The following is a 26,239-nucleotide window of genomic DNA, read 5'->3' on the forward strand; positions in this document are numbered from 1 at the left end:
TTGTTTGCTGCAGTTGCAGGCTTCACAGGGAGGATAAGCTGCTTTATTCACTGTGGTGCTTGCAAAAGCCTTTAGCTCTAAAGCTGAGTCTCAGAGGGTATAAGCATAAAGTACAGACAAGGTTCTATAATCATGTTATTGCACTGTTGGTTAGTTCAGGTGAAGTGGGTTTTAATTGAGTGATGGTAGCAAAACTGATGGTGGAAGCAAGCTCTTACCCAGCCAGGGGACAAACACAGGGACATGTTAAAGTTCATAACTGCTTCCAGTATCTGAAGGAGGCTTATAAGGATGCTGGAGAGGGATTCTTCATCAGGGACTGTAGTGATAGGACAAGGGGTGATGGGTTCAAACTGAAACAGGAGAAGTTTAGGTTAGATATAAGGAAGAAGTGTTTTACTGTGAGGGTGGTGAGGCACTGGCACAGGCTGCCCCGAGAAGCTGTGAATGCTCCATCCCTGGCAGTGTTCAAGGCTAGGTCAGACAGAGCCTTGGATGACATGGTCTAGTGTGAGATGTCCCTGCCCATGGCAGGGCAGTTGGAACCGGATGGTCTTAAGGTCCTTTCCAAACCATTCTATGATTCTATGTTTTATCAACAGAGTTGACACAGCCAAGCAGCATGGTCCCTCAGTGCAGCAAAGAGGGGAATCTCAATGCCTTAGCAGTGTCATGGTTATGAAAGTAAGAGGAGACTTAAGCACATTTGGATGATGAGGCATCAGTTGCTGTTGGGTGTAAAGCCACACAAAGAAGTTACCTTTGGTGCATTGCTTAAAGCAGCAGCTAATAAGAGAGTGTCTGGTTCTGGATGATGCCTTCTTTACAAAGAGAGAACTTGAGAACATACCCAAGCTGCTGTCAGAGTCTGCAGCAAGATAATTGTGCTTGTAGGTAGAACTGAAATAGATGGTATATTGCATTAGCAGAGCAGTGAGTTACTGTCTCTCAGTCTCTCCCTCTCTAATCTAAACTGCATACAGCATGACCTTATTCAATCCAGACCACTGGTTATTGATCACATTCACAGTTCTACTCTGAAAACAAAACCTACAAAGGAAAAGCAAAAGAAAAAGTTATTTTTCTGATGTTCTTTGTGTTTTTTTTCTTTCTTTTCTCTTTTTCCCCCCTTTCGTGTCCGTGTGTGTGTGTGTAGCACTTTTAAGCCTTCTCTGTGCTCAATGATTTTGTTCTCTTACCGAAGTGCCACCCGCTGAGAGTGCGGAAGCACTTTTGAGTGTTCTGGTGCCCCTTTCCCTTTAGCTAGCCGCTTCTGGCCTGGGCTTGGGAACCGTGTTGGAAGGGAGATCTGAAGATAATCAGAATGATGTTTGGATCTAAGGAGATGGGATAAAGAAATGTGTTTCCTTTTGCAGAGGCAAGAAGTATGGTTCAGTGTTGCAAAAGCAAAAAAAAAAAAAAAGGGGGGGAAAGAACCCCAAAAAGAGGAAATAAAAGACCTATTGAACACTAGGAAGAGCCCAATACACATACTGCAGATTGGTTGGCGCAAACAGTGCTAACAGTTCCCATGAAATAAAATCTGAGACACAATAGGTTTTGCCCTATACTTAGCAGAGGAAATTGCTGTGATTACCGTTGTCATATCTGTCAGAAAACTTTGACTTTCCAGTGGCAATGACTTTTTAGATGTAGCACAAAACCAGGTTGTTGAGAACTGTGATTACCTGGAGAGCTGCGCACAACTGCCCCAGCTCCTTCTTGGGACACAGCAAGTGTCTCCCAGCAGAACAGTCTCTATTCAAGTTCCACTGCACTGACCGTGTTTGAGCTCTGTTGGCAGGAGGGCTACTAATACCAAATGTTTTAATGTCAGAAGCAGGAGCCTTTACAATGAATGTTAAATCTATTCAGCCAGTGTTTATTTCAGAAGCATTTGTGTGCTCATGCAGCCAGGGAAGAAGAATGAGACTATAGGGTATACTCTCAAAGGCTAATTTTAGCCTGCTGAGTTTAATCTCCATAGGCTTCCTCTGTAACTACTAGAGAGGCGGGAGTCTTGTTTAGTTGTTCCAACTTGCCCCTTTGAAGACCTTTACTTCTTTTATCTCTCCATTGATGATAGAGAGGACTTGAGAAAGTTTGCCCCAATACCTTGTGTGAAATACTCTCTGTGTGACTGTCCTGGCAGAGTGTAATGGAGCTGGATTGTCAGTGCATAGAGAAGAAAGTAATTGGAAAGATAGTAACTCCATTAAAATAGGAACAGATTCAGATTGCCTTTCATCTCAGAATGTTTCACGTTTGAAGCAGCTCCTGTTCTTTGGGCCATGAGTGGTGTAAAGCACTATTGAACTAAAGGTAGCAAAGTGCAGGCTTGAGTGAACGCACCAGATGAGTCCATGAGCTGGTTGTGAATATTTAAGAAGCAGAAAAAGCTAAATGAAATGAATACATTATTCACTCTGATTATTTCATTAGCTTCCCTTTCATACATACAGGCACCAATATAAACCTCCTATGGAAATTCAATCTATTAACAACCTCATGCCCAACTTTAACACATTAGAGTATAAATGTATCCACATCTGTGCCTACTGCTTACAACCTTCTGCTTAAATACACCCAACAGCAGCTACAGTTGTGTGTTGCAGTGGTCTTTTGGCCAGCTCTTTGTGATTCAGTGTCATTCATGTTTTTTCTGGTATAGTTTTCCATCAAATTCCTCAAGTCAATCTGCTTTCTTTTTGCTGCCTCTCTCTGCCTCTCTCTGTCTCTCTGCTTATCTGTTCTTTGTGGGCTATAGATCTGGGGATAAGCTGTCTTTTTCTAAGGGTCGTGCACTTAATGCCTCTCAAGACCTACTTTATCTTTGGTTCAGCCAGTGTCCTCACTGGATTTACATCATCCTTCCTGGAAAATAAGTATCTATGGACACAGGAACCAATTTTCCCTGTGTTTGAAGGCTGAAAGTTTCTGTGGGATACCTTGGCCATTATTGTGTAAGGGAGTAATGGTTTATGTCACTGTAAAAGACCGATCAATAGCCACTTTGAAGTGGGCCACTGGGACCACTGATAACGCTGTGTTGGTGTTCATGGGGATGTTCTTTTTGCAGTGAGACTGAACACAAAGCCCTAAAAGTTAAGAAATGATCTGTCAAGTTTCCTAATGTCTCTCCCTGGCATGGTAGGGCTGTAAATCCCCCCCTCGGATGTTTGGTACCTGCAAACATCACCCCTTACCAGCTGCATTGCCATCAGTCAAGAGTGACAGACCTACTGTCCTTTGGCAGTGATGTTCATGCCTGTTATTAGGCACTTCTTGTAGGTCTGTAGGATGTTTTACAGATTGCAGCCCATTTTCTAAGCCAGATCTGATGTAGATATCTATCTCTGCACACAAACTAATAAATTCTGGGAAGAAACAGGGCCAGTGCCAAGCTAATGTGGCTTCTGAGCTTCTGAGTAAGAGCTGGCTTGTCAGTTAGGTGGGTTCACACACATCAGCTTCTAAGAGTGATGAGGACATGCCTTTTAGCAGATCCCTGCAACCCACATGGGGATGGTTCTGTGGTTGATCCCATCCAGAAAAAGTGGAAACAACCGGTGTAAGTCTCAAGGTTCATCATCCCAAAGATGTTTTCAGCTCCAAAACATGATGTGAGAGAAGAAACATCTTGAAAGTATCCAGCCAGTCTAGTTCCCTTCAGGGCAGGTTAGTGGTCTTACAAGCACCCAAGCTTTTGTTTAGCTTCCAGGACATAACCAGTGTCATTTGCATGTCCTTCATCACCGATTAAGCAAACATGGAGTGGCCTATCTCCTGGTATTGTCAGGTGCCCTGCGGGTATCCTCAGGCAAGGGCCAGGGAGAGAATATATGACTTATTCCTTGCATTGTTTTAGGGAGGAAGATATGCAGACACAGTCCCCACAGCCCTACTTCTTGCCTTCTACTGTACAACCCTGCCACCTTTTTTGTTTTGGAGCAAAAAGGCCAGAAGGAAAAAGAGCAATTATTCAAAATCAAAGCAAAATAAAGAGGTGGAGACTGGGAGAGCAGTACTGGCTTCTCTTCCATGGGTGCCAGAGAGAGACACCCTGAATCTGGCCAAACATTCACCAACACAGTTCCACCCTCTCCAGCGGCACCAACATGTCTCTGAATTGTACATTTTTCCCATTCCCCACATCTGGAGTGGTACAGATGAGAGAGTTTTATTCCTGCCTGTCTTTCATTTCTCTTTCCAAACTGGGTATGGTTGGTTGGTTCCCTTTCTTCTTTCTTCCTTCCTTTTCGTTGTTTCTTTTGGCTTCTCTATCCCTTTCCTTTCAACGTTTGTGTTCATAAGCAAAGTGTTTTGTTTTGTTTCAGTCTTTTGGTTTTAATTGCAGTCAGATGGCAGTGCCCCTTTACGGCATGACGCTCAAATGTTCCAAGTGTGGAGTAGTTTCTTCTGCTGAAGTTTCGGCCACAGCCACCAGTAACGCCATGTTAGTTCCTCTAATTTCAACTTCTTTTCTTTCTTTCTTTCTTTCTTTCTTTCCACTTTCTTTTTATTTGTTCCTTTTTTGTTTGATTTTATTTCCCTCTTTCATTTCCCTGCACTCACCAGCCCTTGTTTGTTTTGTCTCCCCATATCCCTGCCCACCTCCCCACATCCCTGACACTCCCTGACCTCATTCTGTGGGCCATAAGTAGTGTAGGGCTCCCCTGAAGCAAAAGCAGAAGGGCTGGATCCTGAGAAGTGCTTTATGACATGCCTGGATTGGAGCATGTGAGCAGCCATGGAAGACAAAGGGACTCTTTGTTAGAAGCTGGGTATATGTTTAATACCCCAATTCAATTTAGTCTTGGAGTTACAGATTTAAAGATGTGGTTCCCATTAATTTTGATGGTAGATGGAGGCCTCAACATCCAGCTTTGTCAAACACTTAAGTGTGTACTTGAGTTTCTTACTCCTGAGACTGCAGAGCAGAGTATGATTTAAGTGAAGTAGTGAATCACTTCCAAGTAGGGATTTTTTGTCTTATAAAAGGCTGAAGTTGAGTTTAATTCCTCATAGAGCTGCAGTTCTGATTTGATAAGTGTTGACTGCCTCTTTTGGACCACTAAAAGCACTTGGAATTAGTCCTCAAAATCTTCCAAATATTTCATAGTTACAGAAGTCAAATGCTGTTAAATCTCTTCTTAGATGCTGCTGGATTTAGTTAGAAAAAAAAAAAAAAAACAAGCTAAAGATGAAAATGCCAGAGCTTTGTTCTGCTGGAGAAATTGTTGCTATTTATATAGTTGGCTTTTCCCCAAAGGTTAAGGTAGGAGGGAGAGAGATGAGGGAAGGTTTGCCTTTTTTCTTCCCCTTTTGGAAATGTTATTATCTACATCATTTCCAAGTGATGCTAAAATGTGTGAAAGAAACAGTCTCAGAGCTAGACATTTGCAATCTGAAAACTCCTACCTTCAATTAAGCTAAACAAAACCAGGCAGCTGAATGCCAAAGCTCAGTATTAAAGAAAATCAAAACACAAGGTTTTCTTTGTTATTTCTATAAACTGAGCCACTTACATAAAATCCAAGAGAATTTAAGGAAAAATGTACAATTCTGAAAAACAACCAATTGTTCTTAGAAAAAAAGAACATGAATCATCACTATTAGGAGCCAGAAGTTTCTATAGAATGCAAAACCTAAATGCAATCTCATTTATTTCCACTGTTGAAGTTGTTTACTTACCTTTGCAACCGTACCCAGCTGAGATAGTGAGAAAACATTGGTCCAGACACACGTACCACCAGTCTGGAGTTAGCAGGTCACTGCATTTCAGTTTCCTGTGACTGTAGAGGAATGCTAAACCAGCAGAATATTTAATTAACAGATTAGAGTGTTAAGTAGGAGAGGATTTCTGTTCATAGTGAATTCATTTTAAAAGCAAAACAATCTCAAATCCTTCTCCCATATTGTCTGACACTGATCTGTCATGAATCACCTGTTGTGATTAATTTTCAAACCAGAAAAGAAGGGATATGAAATCCAGATCTACTTATCCTGCTTTTCTGATTTAAGTGGTTTGATAGAGTTGGAGGGCTCTTGTAAGAGGATCTGTCTTTTGTTTCCCAGCAGATAGAATACCTTAAATAACAAATGCCAGTACTGGTTTTGTTATTGGTCCAGAAGCGTCCTGTGCTCGTCCTTGCAAAGGGACCACTGAGTAATAAGTGAATTAGTTCACTCTGCCCTCATCTACCCTTGTCTGCTCATTCTGCAGCTGAACAATTTGTTTTTCTTCCCCCAAATCTATTGTAAATGAGGTTATCAATAAGGCAAAGCCCTGATTGTGTTTCATGCCACTGCCACCGTTCTGCTGGCCTTCATCCCAGACCTTGGAACAGTTTTACCATTCAGTTTTGGAGTGTTATAATGTATATCAGATGCCATGAGGATTCCTTGTTCCTCCCTGACCTGGAATTAGCCATAGTTGTTTGGTAGAGAGCACAGCAAGGATGTTCCTGCCTTGTTTTGCTGGGGTTTTTCATGCTGTCACCTGCTTGACTCCCACAGGTTTTGGAGGCTTGTTTTGGGGATATTGGTTTCTTGGCATAAAGGGAGAGATGTTTTTGTCCATTTTTCTCAGATTTTGGAAATCATAGCAGTTTTTGAGCAACTCTGTGGTAATATCTGTGTTTCAGAGAGAAGGGGTCAGAAAAGGGGATGTGTAGCTGAAGGAAAACGTGATAAACCCCTGATGGGAGAGCAGGGTGTGATCATGACATAAATGAACAAATATGTACTGGAAATTGTGCAAGGTTTTGACTTGGAAAATGATAAAAAGGAAAGCTTTAGATGTATATGATCTTTTAAGGTTTATGTTAAGGCTTAGCTAGACTTGATAGGTGTGGGTTAAAAACACCCTTCCCTTTAAGTTGTTCTGGAGACAACATTAGGCATCTTTTGCAATTAGAAGACTTCTATCCCCACATTTCCTTCTTTTTATTGCTGCCTGGATCGTAGCCTCCGACTGTGAAATACTGAATTATAATTAATTTGGTTTTGCTACCTGTGAAAAGTTTTATTTAAGGCAGGAAAAAAATATCTTGGGGGCATCCCATTTCTTTGTACTTATTGCAAATGGAGACATCCACTGTTGATACCAGGGACTGCAGATGGAGAGGTGGATGGATGGATGGATGGATGGATGGATGGATGGATGGATGGATGGATGGGTAGGTGGGTGGATGGAATTCCTGCCAGGCAGTGCATTGCAACTATGGACTTTCAAGTTCTAACCATAAAGACTGGCCTAAGACTAAGGCCCTGGCACTGTATATTATTCTTTTACACAACACACCTATGAGTTAATGTCAGGGAGTCCTCATGACCCTTTTCATGTTGAATCCCTCTTTCATCATCAGAGCTCATGTCAGATCTCTCCTCTAAAGGATTTACTCTTTTTCTTGGCTCAGAGTTCTACCAGGAAGTCTTAGATGTCACATTTTCAGCCCATATTGTAGTTCCAGTGCTAATGTGAATCAACATTTACATGCACAGCAGATTTTACGAAAGAGACTGTTCCTCAGGAGAGTGTTGTTCTCATAGTTCAAGGAATCTGAAATTTTATCCATACCTGGGGATAATACTTGGGTCCTGCAGGTACTTCATTGGATTGTCAAAGGAGAGCTCCCCTTATGAATAATGAAGCTGTCTGTTCATGCCAACTTCTTTACCTGCATGTCTGACTTAAAAGCATTTGATTTCCTGCTCACCTAGGTATATGGTTCAGATTGTGGCAACTGAGAGAAAAATCATCTTTTGGAGAAAATCAAAATCATATCTTGTGTTTCTGGGTTGCCCGTGCAAGGGAAGAGCATGCAGAGTGCCCCCCCTTTTCTAGTTACTGATTTCCTATACCAGTTGTATGGGCATAGAGTTAAAGGGAGTTGCTCTGAAACTGTCCCTAAAATTGGGTCAACAGTCTCGCTTTTAGAAGGAATACAAGTTAGAGAAGTGATAAAGCATGAGAGAATGAATAAAGTAAATGCTTGTACTGTGGTTTTCCTGTAGGAGAACTGCTGTGATGCAGGAATAGCACAACCATCAGAATAGTGGAGCAGCACATACCACTCCATGCAGCATGTAAGGAGCCATCCATTGCCTTATGTGTTGAGTCCAGCCACCACCTCCCTCTTCAGAGCTCCTCTCCAGAAGCTGCTTTCTGAATATTAAAGTTATTTTTCCTTTTGCTGCTTCTTTAGCTTATGGTACTGGCTGCCCTATCAGTGTTGAGTACTAAGAAGAATTGATCGCTTACTTCTTTATAATGGCCTTTTACATCTTTGTTGGCATGTACTGTGTGTCCCCTGTACTTGCCCTTTGTCACGGTGCAGGCCTCTTAATCTTTCTCCATGCAGATCTATGTTTCCAAACCCTTTTTTTTTTGCTCTTTCCATTGCTGTCCTCTAAGTGCCATCACTTTATCCCTCTTCTTTTGCAAAGATGAAGACTCTCAAGACTGCCAACTAACTAAAGAACAAGACCAGAGCTAGTTCTTGGCATTTTGACCAAAGGCCATGTTCTGCTTGTTGCCAGAGCTGAGTCTGCTGTGTGCTTTCATAAAGCTAAGTCTTTGCTATGCTAAATAAAGCAGTGTTATCGTGTGGCCATGTTGTCACACATCACTGTAATTTTATTTGGTTGCCCTGTGCTATAGCATTGCAATATCTCAAAGTAAGACCCTTCCACTGCAATGCAGCAATAGTGTGGTGTGGTGGGGAGGAACAACGTGACACTACAACTGTACTGCTGAGTAACGTTGTCACGTCATGGTCATCACACAATAAACCAGCATCATACTTTCACAATGCAGTGTAATGATCCTCCCTTGCTACCACTGTCACTCATCATGAATACCATCATGTATGGGACATGGAATAGGATCTGCCATCTCATTCCTTCGTCTCAAGCAATAAACATTGTGGATTCATTGGTCATATATAATCCATAATAGTCATCAGGTAATCATAAAGTCATCCTATAACAAATCATTATTTCATTCCATATCATGTGGCACTAAGCCATAAAGTTTCTTAGGTCCCACAAGTTATTCTGGAACCTTCTAAGGATGCACAGTAGCTCCTAAGAAAGGCACAGATGGAAGGTTGGCAGGAGTATGAGTTCTGCTATGAATTCACCTCACAGCAAGTAAAATTAAGGGCAATGTCACAGGAAACCCACTTATCTTCCGCTGAGTTTTCTACTGAAATTTGTCTTGATATGATTTCTTTTTTTAAATGGAACTTTGAATTTAATATTTCAAAAGTTAAGCAGAGCTCTGCAAGTGAAATTAGAGTAAGTTACATCCTGATGACCTGTTGCCATCTGCTGCCTGAGAATAAAGATTATGCACTAAATGTCAAGCAACATTTCCATAACGTTTTTAAGGGATGAATATTGTTGAGAAGGCATCTGCAAGGTGAATCACAAAGAGGGCAGAAAGGCCATACTTTTAGCCAGTGTAAATCAGCATGACTCAGTTGGGAAAGTTTCTCCAGCTGAGTACATAGGGTAATACTGTCTTCATCATCTGAGTTGAAAGACGCAGAGATTTAAGTGATGATTTAAAGTTGCTTATGTTGGGAGCAATAGTGAAGTCCATCAGGACATCTCGACTCAGAAAAAAAGCTGAATAGTTTGCCTGTATTGAGTCCATTGCAAATTTCAGAACAAAGGGCTGGGAAGGACTCATTGAGTCCAGCGTGAAGACAGCAGGAGCTCTGAAGGGCGCCCATTGTCATGGATCATTGTATCTGTGCTCTGAACAGAAGATAAACTTAAGTCTGTCTTCTGCCTTGTTAAAGCAGGTGTGTGAATATAGGGTTTTTTAAGCAGGTTTTAAAGCCAGTGTATTGAAATATAACAGTTTGCTGAAGAGAAACATAATTTCCTTCACAGCAGGATCCCTTGAAACCCCAAATCCACATCTAAATCTTGGATCCACATCTAAATCATTGTCAGTCTGATTTTGCAGTTCATTTAGATGGCTGGTTCAGACCTATACTTACAGGTCAGATCCATTCTCAGATGTAGCCAGGTTTCTTGTTTGCATGTTAGTGGTAGTAGCATACTCATATGTGTGTATTATTAAGAACATTCTGGAAAAACAGATAATTCCAGGGAGCAGACTTGTCTGGTACAGACCTTTTTGAGCACCTTCTATTGATTTTGCTGGTTCCCAGCAATCACAATTGCAAGTTGCTGCTGGAACGGCTACATCTACCAAGCCATACATCAGGCATGTTGTGTTTGCTGATACTTCCATGACAGACACATCTATAGTGGCATGTTATGGAGCAAACTATACCTTTCCATTCAGCTTTTGTGCCTCTGTTTTTTCACTGCACTTACTGCTTAGCCAGTTTTATTAATACACTACTGCAACAGATAGCAAAGAGAGATTTCAGTATAACGAAACATATTTCAGTGGAGGATTGGAATAAAAACATGTGTTTAGGAGTTGTTTGGTTGCTGCTTTTATTTAACAGTACTTTGAAATTATAGTTCATATTGGACATGAAAGAACACACATTTTGTCATCCTCTGTAAAATTACAAGGTATCGGCTTATATCATGGCCTTTACCTTACATGGAAGTATCATAATTCTTGTTTTAATTGGGAAAAAGAAGTACTTTCCATTTCCCTCTTCCCTAAGTAAGTTGCATTGCTTAATATCATCACTAAGAAATACATCTTAGTCTGGACAGGTTGTATCAAAATATCATTATGACTATGGAAATAACCTGTCGCTTTAGTATATGGTCATTGCAGCAGAACTGATGTAACAGTCCTTGAAAAACTCGTAACTGAAGCCAGGGCATTCTATCCTGATGTCCATACCTGTGTCCAAGCTCCAGCTTTGTTCAGGTAAAACTCTCACTGAGGTCTGTGAGGGTGGTACCTGGATAACCAGCAAGTAAACATTATTAAAACCTTGAGCATATAGCAGAAAATGGTAAGCAAGTCCCATGTAAGTACTGCAAAACGTGTGTCATGGTATCTGTCCTGTAATTTCTTGTGTTGCCTGTATTCTTTTGTTAGTATATAGGTTGAGGTTTTCTATGCAGGAAGCTTAACTTGCTATTCAGCCTGTTCATAGGTCTACTCCTATTTAATAGATAAAAGCCCACAGAGAAATTCTCCTGGTGCCCTTGGTGCACCGGTGCTGCCATATATATAGGATGATTGACAGTTTAAAGTCTCCCTGGTAAGCTGTTAATATTTCCTGGGACCCTTTTTGATTCAGAGAGATGAATGAATAAGTAGTCCATGGGAACAGAGCTGCTTTCCTATTTCTTAGAGCCATCATTCATAAAGTGGAGGTTCATAGGGCACTAATTGCATTACAGAAACGGGTTTGTCCAGTTTTCTGTCTTGTGAACTAAAAAGCGGCCTGAATCTTAAGTTCTTTTAACCCAGAATGTTCACCCAAGCATAGACTTACTTACAATAGTTGCTGAATATAGAAACTTCTATTTTTATTTCAAGAGATCATACAAGAAAGCAGGAAAATTTCTGTTCACAGAGAAATTGAGTCAGATATCAGTTCTGATGTTCATTGATGTAATGTTGTAGGAGACCATCAGCTATAGAGTAAGGGAGCAACAGCAGAACATCAGTCTCCACATCAGCTCTATGCTTGTCTGTTTTAGTCACTTGAAACTGTGACACATGTTCCTAGTCTTGGTGTCTTCCATGTGCTGTGGAAGTCCAATTGTCTGTAACCCAAGTACCAACAGCCATCGTGACAAACCAGTCTCTGCTGCAACTGTTCCCCTTCCCTTTGGCAATCTGAAGTGACTGTATTTTGTCTCCCTTCCTTGGGAAATGTCATCTTTGTGGACTAGTGACATAGAATGGGAAGGGTGTGAAAGAGGGAGTGAGGTATCTGCATCCTTCCCACCTCAAGTTTTATGCATGACTGCACCATTGCAAAGTAGTCCCTCCTGTAGATCCGTGTCACTTGTTTTGGTAGCCTGAGTGTGCAAAGCATCTTCCTGCTTCCCTGTGACAGGGGCTCAGAAGACATCTAGCATAAGTATACACTGCTGAAGAAGTCTTCTGAAGCCCCATGGGATCAGGATGCTGAATGAACATCCCACGTGGAAGTGGGTGAGGCTGAAGTGGAGCTGAATTCTCTTTTCCTCTCCCTTGACAGGGCATCCCTTTGGAGCTCCTGTGTGGTCCTACCTCTGCTGGCTCTCACCTGGATGTCTGCAGTTCTGGCAATCACAGATCGGAGGTCAGCACTCTTCCAGATCCTTTTTGCTGTCTTTGACTCATTGGAGGGCTTCGTCATCGTTATGGTCCATTGTATCCTAAGGCGGGAGGTAAGACCAATGAGTCCTTCTCTTTTATATAACCAACACACTTCCCACAGAAAAGATCCGGAAAAAGTCCAGTCAGCTTGGTAACTTCTCTAATCTTATCAAGCTTTGTCTTTGTGACCACAAAAATGACCATGACAGTGTTGGTCAGAGGGATGACTCAATGGCTGTCATGATGAGTGTACTGCAGAGTGGAATCTGGGGTACTTTCTTATCTAACATGTCAGATTTTACCTGTTTAGCACCAAAACTAATGTTTCCAGAATATGTAAACCCCACCTCTAAAAAAATAGAATATTAAGGAACACAATTTGTTTCATTTCAAGAAGGAAAACTTGTGCTGAGATTTATGGAAGCACTACATTGGCATTGGCGCCTAGATGTTGAAGCTAGAAAGGAAAGCTAGCAATAATCAAGCAAGGAAATTGAGTAAATTCTCTCCAGCCTCCCTATGGAGATTTAAAATGGTAAATTATATCAGGGAAGAAAAGGATGAATCTTTTATGTTTCTTTAATTCTTTTCATCTTACTGAGTGGATAGGCTATTAATAACTGAGACAGGAAGGGTGGTTTTTCTCAGTATTCATTTTATCTTCTTACAGCTCCTTTAAATTAAGTAAAACAGATTAATTTCTTATGTCAGGCCAATGAAATCAATGGAATTACACTAGTGGCTTGGCTGAGACTCCTTCAACTAATTGCATTATGAATATGGGCCTGCATTTGCCTCCCATTGCAGTCACTGGCATTGATTTCAGTAAGGTTTGGATCAGATATATATTACTGCTGATATAGGATCATAATCAGACATTTTAAACCCCAGTATGATGATTTACGCAACAGCATCCACTGTAAACATATTGCAAGCTGCAAAACAGAAGACATTTTTATTCTTGACTATATAAATCAACCTAGAAGTGACCAGCACAATGACCCAGGATACCTATAAAACCTTCGAGCTGCTCTGTTGCTATGTGGGACATGTAACAAATAAACCCTTTGAAAAGAATACCTGAATGCTACTGAAGTAGGATCCATGTTCTTTTGCTCTACCAAAGAATCAGAATTTAATATGATTTGGTATTCCTTTCTGACTCTGACTTTTGCAAATCCACTTGTTCCTACAGGTCCAGGATGCTGTGAAGTGCCGAGTAGTAGATCGCCAGGAAGAGGGCAATGGAGACTCAGGGGGGTCATTTCAGAATGGACACGCTCAGCTAATGGTAGGGAAAACTACCACCTAGTCTATTATTAAGAACATTTTTAAGTCAAATCTGATAAACAAAGGGCTCTGCTCATCACAGTATTTGCAATCATCATTCTTTTTAACTTTAAACCTGCACCTGAGCAAAGGTGGCACTTAGCGTAGGCTCTATAACGTAAATCCAGTTTCTTTTCATTATATCATTAAGGGGCTCAAACGTAAACACCAGCTTTTGCAGACATCTTTGTGAGATCCTTTCTTTCCCTAAAAATTCAAAGCCAAAATATACCTCCCAGGTCTTTCCAGGTCTTTTCATCCCCATCACACTAGCTTGTCCTAGTTGGAAGTAGGAAGCAGTAGTTTAATACTGGTTTAATCAGAGCATGTTGGGTCATTATTATAAAGATGCTGTCTCAAAGGTATTTGTTTCTCTCAAAAGCACACTTGCTTACATTGCTTCGCTGGGAATATAGTTTAAGCACTGTAAGCCTTGGTCTTGTTGTGTAAGTCCTTTGCAAACAAACTAGGTAAAGTCATAGAAGTATAGACTATGGGAAATCATCTTGCATCTGCTTCACTGTTTAGATAACATAAGAGACATTTGGTTTCTGAACCTTTTGGAGTAAGAACATCGGGACAATCACAACATTTGGACAAGTTCCAAAGATGTATAGTTAATATTAGACCTATATGATAACCAATGGTGTTTTTTTTCCAGTCACTCTTGCGGAAAGTTAAGTAGTTTGTGCTTGGAGACAAGTCCTTGTTTCAAACAGCACAATTTTCAAGTCAAGACATCAAGGGATATATAATTCTATCACACCTCATAGGTGATTGCTAAAAACAGCTACCTTCATTTCTAATTCTCATTTTCAGACAGGCTCTTGTTATATCCATTTATGTGTAATTAGAAAGCCCCTTGCATGCCTACTACTTTCCTTCAATAATAGACATCATAATCATATTCAATCTTAATCTTCTTTTCAATAAGTTAACATACTGAGCTTTTTTATTCTCCTTCTGTAAGACATTTGCCTTCAAATTATGTATATAACCCCTTCCATATGCCCTTCAACCTCTCACCATCCTTTAAACCCATGGATGCTGGATTTATTATTCTATTGCCACCATCCCAAAGCTATATCCTGAAGTTTCATACTTGTGTCTCCCCATATAACTTCTTGTTTTCATTCATTATCAACCACTTGCAAAATTCTGTGTCACCTACACGTTTTTCAGCAGTGAGATTACATTTACATCTGCAAGGTTGATAGATGTGTTGAGTAAAGAACTTACAATCAGTTTCTTCACACTCAGGGCCAAAAACCCCTCCACAATCTAGATGTGAATGATTACTCCTCACTGATGTCTTTAGAGGGGCACAATGTTATTTTTTAGTGACTGAGTTGTAAAATAACCAAAGGAATCCAAAGCTCTGCAGGATGGAGTTTTCATTTTTACCTTTTCCAGTAATCTCCAAATCTGCACAAGTGAAAAGAAGCTTAGCTGCGTAGAACTGTTCTCCACAAAATCTTGTTCACTGGTATTAAATATAAACCTATCTTCAATTTATTTATCAGCAGAACTAATACAGGCTGTTTGGTTCCATTTCTCTGGAACTCCTATCATGAAAATGAGATTATTTTTTCCTGAGTCATCCCTTTTGCCCATTTAAGCATCGGTTCAGTCTTATTTCTCTTCTATTCTTTCCAGATTTATTTGATATCCCAAATAATTTACTATGAAATTAGCATCATGGAAGTTGAGATAATTCCTCAACCAGCTCTTCAAAAGTATTTGGTCTCAAACTACTGATATTAAAGTGTTTATCCCAAGGGAATGGGGATAACCTTTTTTTTTCATACTCTTAGTATTATACTGGAATGCGTTTAATCACATCACTATAGTTACATTAAGTGTCTGAAATGATACTAGAAATAACCAGTGAACTTCTCTACTTTCTGCTAGTCTGCAGCCTTTCCATTATTCCATGACAACTCATGGCCCACTGTGACTCAGTTTATCCAGTTCTTTGAAATGTTATCTGCTGAGAGCTTTACAAAAAGGATTAACTCCTACTGGGAGGAAAAAGGAGTTTCATTGGGCTGTACAGACCACTTGAAAAGGTTACTCAGCCTTTGTGCCTCCTGGGACCATTGATTTCATACACCAAGAGTTTTAGAAACAGAGACGTGTTTCCATTTCATTTGACTCGGTGACAGAAGCCCAGTGGGTATGGAGCGCTCTCAGCAGCATCTCCAGATGTTTAATGAGTGGAGAGTAATCCAGAGACTAAGTCTGGGGTGATACATCCAAGGCAGATCATGCCAGGAACCAGTCCCCTGGTTTTAGAAATGTGGATAAATGTGTTCCATGGAGATACTTTAATCTGGCAGCCTAGAAATGAACAGGATAAGCAGATGAATCCAGCTGAAAAGTGATGTTACAGCTTTACCACTGAGGTTCAAAAGCCACAGGTGGAGTTTGCCATGTTTCAAAGCCCAAGCGAAACATTTCTCTTCTATTCTTCTGGCAATGGTTGTGTCTGCCTCACTGATTAAAGTGGGGTTTTGCATCTTCCAAATGGCTTTCTTTCCCCCTCCACCTCCTTTTGACCATGTCCTCTGTGTTCTCTGTCTTTCAGACCGATTTTGAGAAGGATGTGGATATGGCTTGTAGATCAGGTGAGCACATCACAGGTGAGAATCAAGAAGTGACCTGGTTTGGGGATTGAACTAGGCCATATTTTTTTTCCCTTTCTGTTTTATTTGTTTATGTCTTGTGCCTTGCATGTACTTGTGTGGACTGCCCTTACACTCAACCCTGGCAAAAAGAAAGTAACACCCCTAATTCTGCCTTATGTATTGCTTATCCTATTTCCCTGTAGTTCTCTTGGCCTTTTAACTAAGAGTAAGCCTTTCCTCCAAGGCATTATTCCTTACTTATGGCCCATGCAACATGGTGATGGAGAAGAGTATTAAGGAAAAAGAGATTAGATCCATCTCTTCCTACTGTGATCCTTCTTTGCTTTAGCAACCCCTGCTCAAGTGGATCACACCAACCTCATGCAGCTCTATGCTCAGGAAAGGTATCTTTGAGAAGGTCTGAAGTCTGGAGAGCCTTCCCACTACTCCACCTGACTCCATGCACACTTCTAGTGCAGATGGAAGTTGTGCATATGGAGGTGGGTCAGGTGTCTCTTCTGCCTGCACCTTTCTGCTGTGTGCAGTCGCACACACCCGTTTTTATGCTGACGATCTGCATGAGCACCTCTCCCTAAAAACTCCCTTTTCTCTTGTTCCCCTGGGGGTGTCCGTGTTGTCTGGATTCCCCTTTCTACCTGTCCGTCTATGCAGGCTTCATTCTCCCCTGGTCCTGGCATGCCTGACCTGGGCTTCTCCTTATCCGCTGTAGATATTTAGACTTCCATCTACCCTGCCAGATTTACCCTTCTCCCAAGTAAGAGAAATGCCCTTGCTTGGCTCTTGCATATAATTCATATCTTCCAAACCAGGATCTTCTCTAGCCAAGGACTGTACATACTGTGCGTTCAGTTACCATCATTCTCTCTCTTTGTTATGATTCCTTCCTTCCTTCCTTCCTTCCTTCCTTCCTTCCTTCCTTCCTTCCTTCCTTCCTTCCTTCCTTCCTTCCCCTTTCCTTTTTCCTTTCCCCTTTCCCCTTTCCTTTTTCCTTTTTCTTTTTTTCCTTTTTCCTTTCCCCTTTCCTTTTTCTCTTCCCCTTTCTTTTCCTTTCCTCCCTCCCTCCCTCCCTTCTCTCCCTTCATTCTTTCTCTTCCTTCATTCCTTCTCTTCCTTTTCCCTTTCTTTGTTTCTCTCCTTCTCTCTCTGTTTCTGTACACATTTACCTGTCCCCTTCATTTATCTTTTCCTTCATCTATCATTTATTTATCCACTTCTAATGTATTTATCTATAATTCATCTCTCTCTCTATCTTGCAATCACTTATTTATCTCTGTCCTCAGCTGTCTGTCTCGCTGTACCTGTTATTTATGTGTTTCTACCTCTGTCAACATCTATCTCTGCCAGTGTATTTGTGTGTATTGTCTATCACTGTCACTATCAATTATCTATCTAATATCTATCCATATCTTATTTATCTTTTCCTGTCATCCTGTCTGCAGCACTCCTTCTCCCTATGCTTATCGCAGCCACAGTATATTTGTCTCACTTATCCCTGTGATATCTTATTTCATGGTCCCTTTCTGTCCATTTATCTCTTTATCAGGGTCTGTCCATTTTTCCCTTCTGTTTCTCTGTCTTGCTCTCTCTAATCTAATTTCTGGCTGTCTCCCTCTTCTCATTTGTCTTCCTTTTCCCTTCCTGACACCAAAGATCTCAGTTCCATAAAACTCATGTGTGAAAACATGCGTGTGAGACCATCTCTGATTCCAACACATGCTCTACAAACATATTATCCAACCCATTTTATGCTGGAAAACAAGGCAGACCCCAGACCCCTGCAATAAAGGCGGCTTTCTGGATCTGCTACTGAGTTGCTGGCTCCCAAATCAAACTTCCCAGAGGAAAAGAAGGATCTGATTGGCTTCTTCAGGGCAGAAGACCCTGGACGAGAAGCTTGCTAACAGCCTAGGCTTCCCTTCCTTTGCCAGCATATAGCTATACAATTTGATTGTTGATGTCTGCCTGAAAAGATATTCCTCCTCTGATAAAGTGCTCTTGGTCTGCACCAAGCTAAGTAGTTAATAATAACCCCCATTTCAGAGGCATTTCTATATGGTGCATCATCCTATGCCTTCTGCTTATTGAATAACAAAAAGCAGAAACCTGACTGTTGGTTTCTGGCCATCATTTCTCCTGGAGGCACTAGCTCTCATGTTATGATGGATTGGAGATATACCTGATACCTCTCATAACCTCCTCACTTAGATTCACTAGTAGGATTAGGTCCATGGCTTAGTGTTGAAAGCTCACTTGCTCCATGTGTAGAGATTGTCAAGTGCAAACCTCTCCAAACCTACTTTCAGCAGCTAATATGAGCATGGAGAAGAGCCTGAACCAATAAACCTCACTGACACTCCCAAGTGAAAGGTTTGACTTCAGTAGCATCTTCCCACAGTGTATGCTATGAATACACTGTAATGCTCTGATTTCTCCTAGCGTGTCCTCTAGCAATGTTAAGATGACTGCGACTGCCATAGCTCCACTCAATGTTATTAGCTTTAAAAGCTTTTTGAAAGTTCTTTTATTTTACTTGGTATCCTCCTGATCCTGCTCTGTAGCCTTAAAAAAGGGCTCTTCCAGCACCCACTGATCCCGGTATGAGTTGGCAGAAAACTCAGCGTGTCCTCAGTCCCATGGGATACCTATGGCATGTCCAACCGCTGTCCCAGGAGGAGCAGATGAATATGTCAGGTTACATAGAATCATAGAATGGTTTGGGTTGGAAAGGACCTTAAGATCATCTAGTTACAACCCCCTACCATGGGCAGGGACACCTCACACTTAAACCATGTCCCCCAAGGCTCTGTTCAACCTTCCTTGAGCACTGCCGGGGATGGAGCATTCACAACTTCCCTGGGCAACCCATTTCAGTGCCTCACCTCCCTCACAGTAAAGAACTTCTTCTTTATATCTATATATAAGGATTCTATATCTAATATGAACTTCCCTTGTCTAAGTTTGAACCCCAAAGATTGATGGTCCATTGAGAAAAAAAATAGGTAGGTGTAAATAGGTAGAAAGACCTTTTCTTTTTCTACTGAGGTGGGTGAAAGGGAAACATTAATTTATTTATTCTTTCCTGCGCTGAAATCCTGGGTAAGTAACCTTCAGTCCTGTACCACTTTGCCCCAGCCCCACTGTCTGTTTTCCATCCCCTTGAGACATTAATGTTGACATTACCATCTTGTTAAAGTCTACGTCGCATCCTGAATTCAATTGAGCAATAGATTCTTATTCCTTAGAAAAAGAGCAGATGTTTTGTTGTGGACAGTGTTGTGTTGGAATGAATGTCTGTGTGTCCTTTATATACCTCCTATCCGGCATGTTCACCTCATCCTCAGTTTAAGGTTTTCCTCTCCCATTAAGGAATATTCATGGCACTCCTTTCTATCCTCAAGGGAAAATGAAGATCACTAATAATTACCTCTCGCCAAGGCTTGCCATGATTACAAGAAGCTTAGCTTTGAGGAAAGCGGCTAGAAACTTACAATTAAATGTGGCATATTTTAAAGTATCATATTATTGACAGTGAAACTGTCCAAGGGAAAAGGTCAGCCTGAAGCAGTTCAGTGTTTTAAATATTTATTAAAATACTTAAATATTAATTTAAGAAATTAATATTTACACTTTAAATCATTGACAATACTGCATTTCAGCTACTTTCTGAATCAAATTATTTTTGAGGTGAAAGGAACCTTTTCTTTTAAAGGATTCTATTCTTCCATAGGGTAATAATATATATATTGTATATATACATATATTACATCTTCTAAATTTATATATGTATTTGCTTTTCAAGATATTATTTTTGTCATATTGACAATACGTATTGGCCAATTTGGGAGTTTTGGCCATGGTTCTTTTGGAATCATAGAATGATTTGGATTGGAAAGGACTTTAAGATCATCCAGTTCCAACCCCCTGCCATGGGCAGGTGCATAGAAAACATCTCAAATTGAGGAAGTTTTTTCCTCCTTAACTTTAGCTTTGCCTTCAGCAACTTCTTGGAATTAAAAAACCCCAAACCAGTACAAAACACTGTTCTGAGACCACAGCCTCCTGAGAGGGCCAAGGGAACATGCTAGCATGGTGTGACTGCGAAAGGTGTATTGGTGTGTTAACAAAAAACTAAGTGATGTGCTAAGGACACTTATCTGTCTCCCTAGTGCTGAATAAAGACATCACTGCCTGCAGGACCTCAACCATCACAGGAACACTGAAGCGTCCATCACTGCCAGATGAAGAGAAACTGAAACTCAATCACCAGAAGGGGTCATCAAACTTTAACAGTCTTCCAGCCAACGTCTCCAAGATGCATCTTCAAGGCTCCCCACACTACCTGGGGGCCATCAACCTGAATGAGTTCAGCAATCACTCTCTCACTCTGAAGAAGGACAAGAACCAGCCACCTAAATCCATCTACATCTGTGATGGGGACATCTTCAAGAAGTTGGACTCAGAACTGTCCCGGGCACAAGAGCAAACGCTGGACACCAGCTATGTCATTCTGCCTACCAACACGTCTACCTTACGGGCCAAACCACCCAAAGACGAGAGCAAATACAGCATTAATATTGACCAGATGCCCCAGACACGGCTCATCCACCTCAGTATGTCTACTGATCCAGGCTTTGTTGTCAAGAGTCCTCCACGGGAGCCTGTAACCATGACATGCAGTGAGGTTCAAGGTTCCTCCATGGTACAACAACAGCAGCAGCAGCAGCTGGCTCCACAGAACGTCTCCAATGAGTCACAGATTCCCAACAGCCTGTGTGATACAGGTGACTCAGGGAACTCAGGTGTGGTGTCCAAGAGTGAGACCGTCTCCACCCTCTCCATGAGCTCCTTGGAGGTGAGCAATGTGTATTATTGTGTTGTTCTGACTCAGAATGATGCCCTGCTCTCAACAATGGCCAAATCTGGTGTTTCAGGAGAAGCTAAGGCCAAACACAGCCCACTATGCAATTCCAGTATTGCATTATTATGAGGGATCAGTGGCATGTGATGCCATTTTGTAATGCCAAAAATATCTCATGATTTCCAGAAGCACATTCCATTGCTGGATGAACTGTCTTTATCCCTACAGGCAATGCAAAGTCCAATAAAAAAATTAGTTTGTCAAAACTGGTCAATTTATGCAAGGCCTATTGTTTACATGATCTTTTCTCCTACCCTCTGTTGCTGTTTCTCATTTTGATAACTTCAGTCATGATACAGATGAGAAAACCCTACTGACTGCAGATGTAAAATGCACCAAAGGAATCCCCCACAATGTTCTTAGCATCAGAGGTTTTTCTTAAAGGCAGCCCTCTCCTTCTAACTTGCAATAACTCATTATGTGTATGAGCAGCTCTTCCTAGACCTTAGATCTTATGCTGAGGTATGTCCTAGTGCATCTGGACATTTTTTTTTGGTCTGTTTTCAGTAAGTCTTGACCATTGCTGTCCAAACTTCAGTCAGTTGGTGATCAAAAGCCCCAGTAGATCAGTTGGCTGGTCTACTGCTTCCTCTCTGCTTCACATTCTGCAAATGACCTGCAAGATCATAACTAAGACAGAGCTTGAATTGGCCAAAATCCCATGTTCAGCCCCCGTTTTTGGTAGAGACCCCTCTAAATGGATGGCATTTTCCATTAAAAAGAGCCAGAGAAACACATTAAAGGTGTAGGAAGAAGGAAAAGAGAATGTGATTCCATATTATCTGCTGCGTGATTGAGTTTGTGCCCACTCACCAGCATCAACCCCTTACTAACCTTCACCTATCTCTTATTCTTTTGATGACCCAGAGGCGGAAATCCCGGTATGCAGAGCTAGATTTTGAGGTGAGTACATCCCTTTCTGAATGTGCTTTTCAAGTGATAGGATGAGAGAAAGTAATGCTACTTGCTTTTCTTTCTGCACCTTCACAGGACTGATGCCTTTGCCAAAGAGCTTCTTTAAGGGTTTAAAAACAGTGGATCCAAAGAGGTTTGATGGTTGCCTAGTAAGGTTTACCCTGTGTAGCTAAAGTAATAGGTAACTTATATTGCTGCATGATGAATTCATGGAGTAGTAGCTCCTGTGTAAACATCCGTAAATCAAGATCCTGCATTGGCTTGCCAAAGACCTGTAACTTCTCTCTCAAAATGCTCTTGGGGAGCTGATGGAGCAGTAGGTGACTGTACCACAAACCTGTTTGGGAAGCACACGTACATTGGGTTGGTGGCTTAAAATACCTTCCTTTTCATGCACAGTATATATTGCTTAAGAGAATAGAAGCTGGTATGTCTCCACTGTCACAACTGATTGTAGCCCTGGCATTTCCAACCTATTAATGAACATCACAGAATCAGCTTGGGTGGAAGAAGTCGGTATTGTACATGGGGAGACGTCTGTGCTCACACCTGAGGCTCAGAGTGGAATGCTTTGGAAGCCAATCCTCCACAGAGAGCCTGTTGGGGCTACTGAGAGCTATGGCAGCTATCCTGACTGCAGTCATGACATCTTTGCAGCAAAGCTAACCTTTCCTTTCAGAGTTGCTAGCTTATTCCAAAACAGAGTCATATTACAGGCTCAGGAGGAGTTGCTTTAATGCTAGAATCATAGAACAGTTAGGGTTGGAAAGGACCTTAAGATCATCAAGTTCCAACCCCCCTGCCATGGGCAGGGGCACCTCTCTCTAAACCGTATCACCCAAGGCCTCACTGAATCACTTCAGAGCTCCAGGCTGGGAGCTTGGTCTGAAATTGAGGCAAGTCAGGTGCATCTCACCTGATATTTCAAACCGGTCCCAAAGTATTTAAGCCACCTTCTCCAATTATATAGCACTTAGCAGAACACAAGGAAGCCATATTCAACATGCTCTTACATTCAAAGGCAAGTCCGTATAGAAACTGGTTCTGCCTCACCTTCTGGGTATAAGGAGGTAGAAGTGAAATGCAGAAGAATCAAAATACAAAGAAAAGGAAATTGTAGATTAGTCTGTGATGGAACTTCTTGTATCCAAGCTCTACATGTTTGGGTAAGCTCAAAGGAGACCCACTGAGAACAGAACGGGCATGGGGTCAAACATCAGTTAAAGAAGGCCAGCGAAGCTTTCTAGGTCTAGTTAGTACAACACTGCACAGACTCTGCAGCATAAATAGTTGGAAGTTGCAGGTTTAGTATAACCATAAGGTGAAAAAATAGTCTTTTCCACTTTTTCCTACCATCTCATCCTGAAAATAAAGGCAGTGCTACTCAGGTCCTCAATAAGCTTTGAAGGCAGTTTAGGCACATCAGATTGTACCTGGAGGGAGACAGAGCTAGGTTTTAATAATATATGTTAACTTTGGGGGAGAGACATGTGCTTTCTGTGCAGCTGAATAAAGTTTGCTGACCTGTGGCCCTTGTGTTTGCTTCAGAAAATCATGCACACAAGAAAACGTCACCAAGACATGTTCCAAGACCTGAACAGAAAACTCCAGCATGCAGAGAAGGAGAAGGAGTCTCCAACAACGGACAGCAAGGTTAGTCAGACACTTCAGAACCACCATCTCCTAGAGCCCTCTAGTGCCAGCAGGAGCACGGTAAGAAACAGGAGAGTTTGGAGCTCTCACTGAATACTTTGCCTTCATTTTCTACCCATGATTGTAGCAACAAGCACATGCTCACCACAAAGGATATAGAGGGTCACAAAGGTACCTCTAGCTTATCTCTAGAGTAGTCAGCAGCCCAGAAGGGGTATGTTTGTCCTCATGTATGTTCATGGTGATTAGAGTCTGTATTGTCTTCTTTGTGCTTTTCCCCTGTGTTTGTATCTGTTCTTTGCATTCCTTTTCAGTAATCTATTCATCCATTCATAGGTAGGAACTGGAAACTAGAATGGCCTTGATAAAATCTAGGTGGAAAGGGGAGAGGGCAGAAGGAGGGGACAGCAGGAATCATCTACCCCACCTGCAGGGACTAAGTTGGAGGCCAATGCAGTGGTGATGGGCACAGCTATTTAGGAAAACCACAGCAATGGGATTTAAGCTGTGGTGGTGGGAGCATTTCTTGGGGACTGTGTGATAATTACATGTAAAATAAGGTTATTTGTAGAGCTGATCACCATATATATGCCTTTTCTCAACAGAAGCAAACTTCCAGGGCAAGAAGAGACTTTGAGGGAGGCAGACTGAGGGAAGAACCTTATAGCCTTTTAGAGGGGCAAAGATTTGGGACTAGAAACACGTATTAAGAGCCTGTGTAGTAGTTGATGCGAATAGCACAAATAAGGAAGGGTGACCTGATTGCACCTGCCCTGTGTCTCAGCCCTCATGGTCTTGCCTTTGCTGTGTTGAGCTCCAGAAATGTGGTCCCAGCAAATTCAACTTGTGTGTGGCAAGGTGTCATTATGGGATGCCCGGTGTTACAGAATGAGAGGGACACTGAACCTAGCAGGCAGATTCAGATCAAAAAAGCCTGTGCTGGCTCAGAATCCCCATGCAGTTTCACTGAATGTCATCCTCTGCCTTTTCTCTATTATTTAGGTATGACACAGCTGTAAAATCAAAAATGCTTAAATACCATGTAAAAGCTAACCTGTGATATGTTGGCAGGAGGGTTTTACAGACTGAGATGTTTCGAGCATTTCAGAGATGCATCTGTGTAGAACTGAAGTTGCCAGTGTCATCATCAAAGAGCTTTGAACTGCTGGCAAGAAGCTGTGAAGGTGGCCTTTGCATATTGACTGAATCCTTTTCAAGTTCTGATTTTCCCTTGGATGTAACCTGAAAGGGGGAGGTTGTGAAGATCAGATTGGCAAGTCAGTAGCGGGTATTGGTTTAAAAACATCCAAAGCAATGCAAAGGAAAATAAATAGCTTTCTTCACTCCTTTTTCTACCATTTACTGTTGAGGACCCCACTGTAAATGATGCCTCATCTTCAGCTTGCCCCAAGAAGGCAGACTGAGGATACAAGGGATTAAATTAACAACAAAAGATTCTTTTTTTCTCTTTTATGTATGTTTAGGTTGTAAAACAATGGAGTATTTCTTCTGGTGGAAGTGATAAAACTAATGCTAGAGTAAGTCTGACTTGCTTTGCCTTGAAGAGCATTGTAGACCTGTCCCAAACCCTTCCATGATGTATGAACCCAAACACATTCCTTTAGCAATAGGAAACTCTTTGCCTTGTGAGCATGAACAAGGTCATGAGGATCCTGGAATTCCCTTGAACTCTCACACCTAGCATCATGGAGCAGAAGTTTAGTGGGTCTAATCCATCTGTCTGCATTTCTGTGTCTCAGATTTCCCTTTTAAATAAACAACCACAAAGTCAAGCTACCATGTCTCTCTCCAGCCCTAGCAGTTTCCCAGCCTCTCCTGGCATCAAGTCCCATTGTCCTTAGTCCTTCCCAGGATATGCTTCTTTTCCTAATCTTACGGTGCCTCTTTTCTTCATCAACAAGGTCAGAAAGGTGCTACTGAGACTTTAATTAAATGTCTGCACAGGACCAACCTCCCTTGGGAGTTCCTAGGAATAGTGCTGGTACTTTAGGGATTGGTTTGATGTACATGGTAGTCCTCTCTGTATCTGTACCTCAGTGCACTGGCCAAAACCAATTACTGTATCACCCTAAACACATAATTCCTATCAGTTGAACTACTACATTGTCAGATTTGAAGGAAGCACCGACAAAAGAATAGGAGAAAGAAGCAGATCTTCTATTTCTTTTAGAAAGAGGGGTTGAAAATTCAGCCATCACATGTGTTTACTGTTAAGAATTTCTCCACCTTTAGTGGTAAAAAACGTGGTTTCTAAGCCATCTTCAAGCAAGACCTAAAGGTTTGTACTGGCACACATATTGTTCCTTCTAACTATCCTGACACGTTTAAACTTTGGATTACTGCAGTGTACACTTGAAAGATAAAGAAGACTGCCCTTTACCCACTGCCCCAGAGTAGTTCCTGGCAGAGCTGGAAACATAATCAGGGACTCCTGCATATTTGAGCTGATCAGCTTGCTCCCTTTACAAGGTCTGTTTCTGAAGGGCA

General features: G+C 41.6%; 1 protein-coding gene across 10 annotated transcripts in view; it reads left to right on the forward strand.

Moving 5' to 3' along the window:
- Positions 1 to 26,239, forward strand: part of ADGRB1 (adhesion G protein-coupled receptor B1) — a 282,952-nt gene that overhangs the window by 246,187 nt on the left and 10,526 nt on the right. For 5 of the 10 annotated variants that reach the window (XM_061374169.1, XM_061374166.1, XM_061374171.1 and 2 more), the window contains 7 exons: positions 4,358 to 4,456; positions 12,168 to 12,339; positions 13,464 to 13,559; positions 16,185 to 16,239; positions 20,412 to 21,097; positions 22,031 to 22,066; positions 23,627 to 23,731. In XM_061374169.1, coding sequence (XP_061230153.1) covers positions 4,358 to 4,456; positions 12,168 to 12,339; positions 13,464 to 13,559; positions 16,185 to 16,239; positions 20,412 to 21,097; positions 22,031 to 22,066; positions 23,627 to 23,731 — 1,249 coding nt within the window. The remainder of the gene's footprint in view (positions 1 to 4,357; positions 4,457 to 12,167; positions 12,340 to 13,463; positions 13,560 to 16,184; positions 16,240 to 20,411; positions 21,098 to 22,030; positions 22,067 to 23,626; positions 23,732 to 26,239) is intronic. The other 5 variants (XM_061374177.1, XM_061374176.1, XM_061374172.1 and 2 more) reach the window with 3 other exon arrangements.

The sequence above is a fragment of the Neopsephotus bourkii genome, unplaced genomic scaffold, assembly GCF_033783945.1.
Source record: "Neopsephotus bourkii isolate Nb327-2 ecotype Australia unplaced genomic scaffold, CSIRO-AGI_Nbou_v1 NB_1637, whole genome shotgun sequence".
NCBI classification, from domain to species: Eukaryota; Metazoa; Chordata; class Aves; order Psittaciformes; family Psittacidae; genus Neopsephotus; species Neopsephotus bourkii.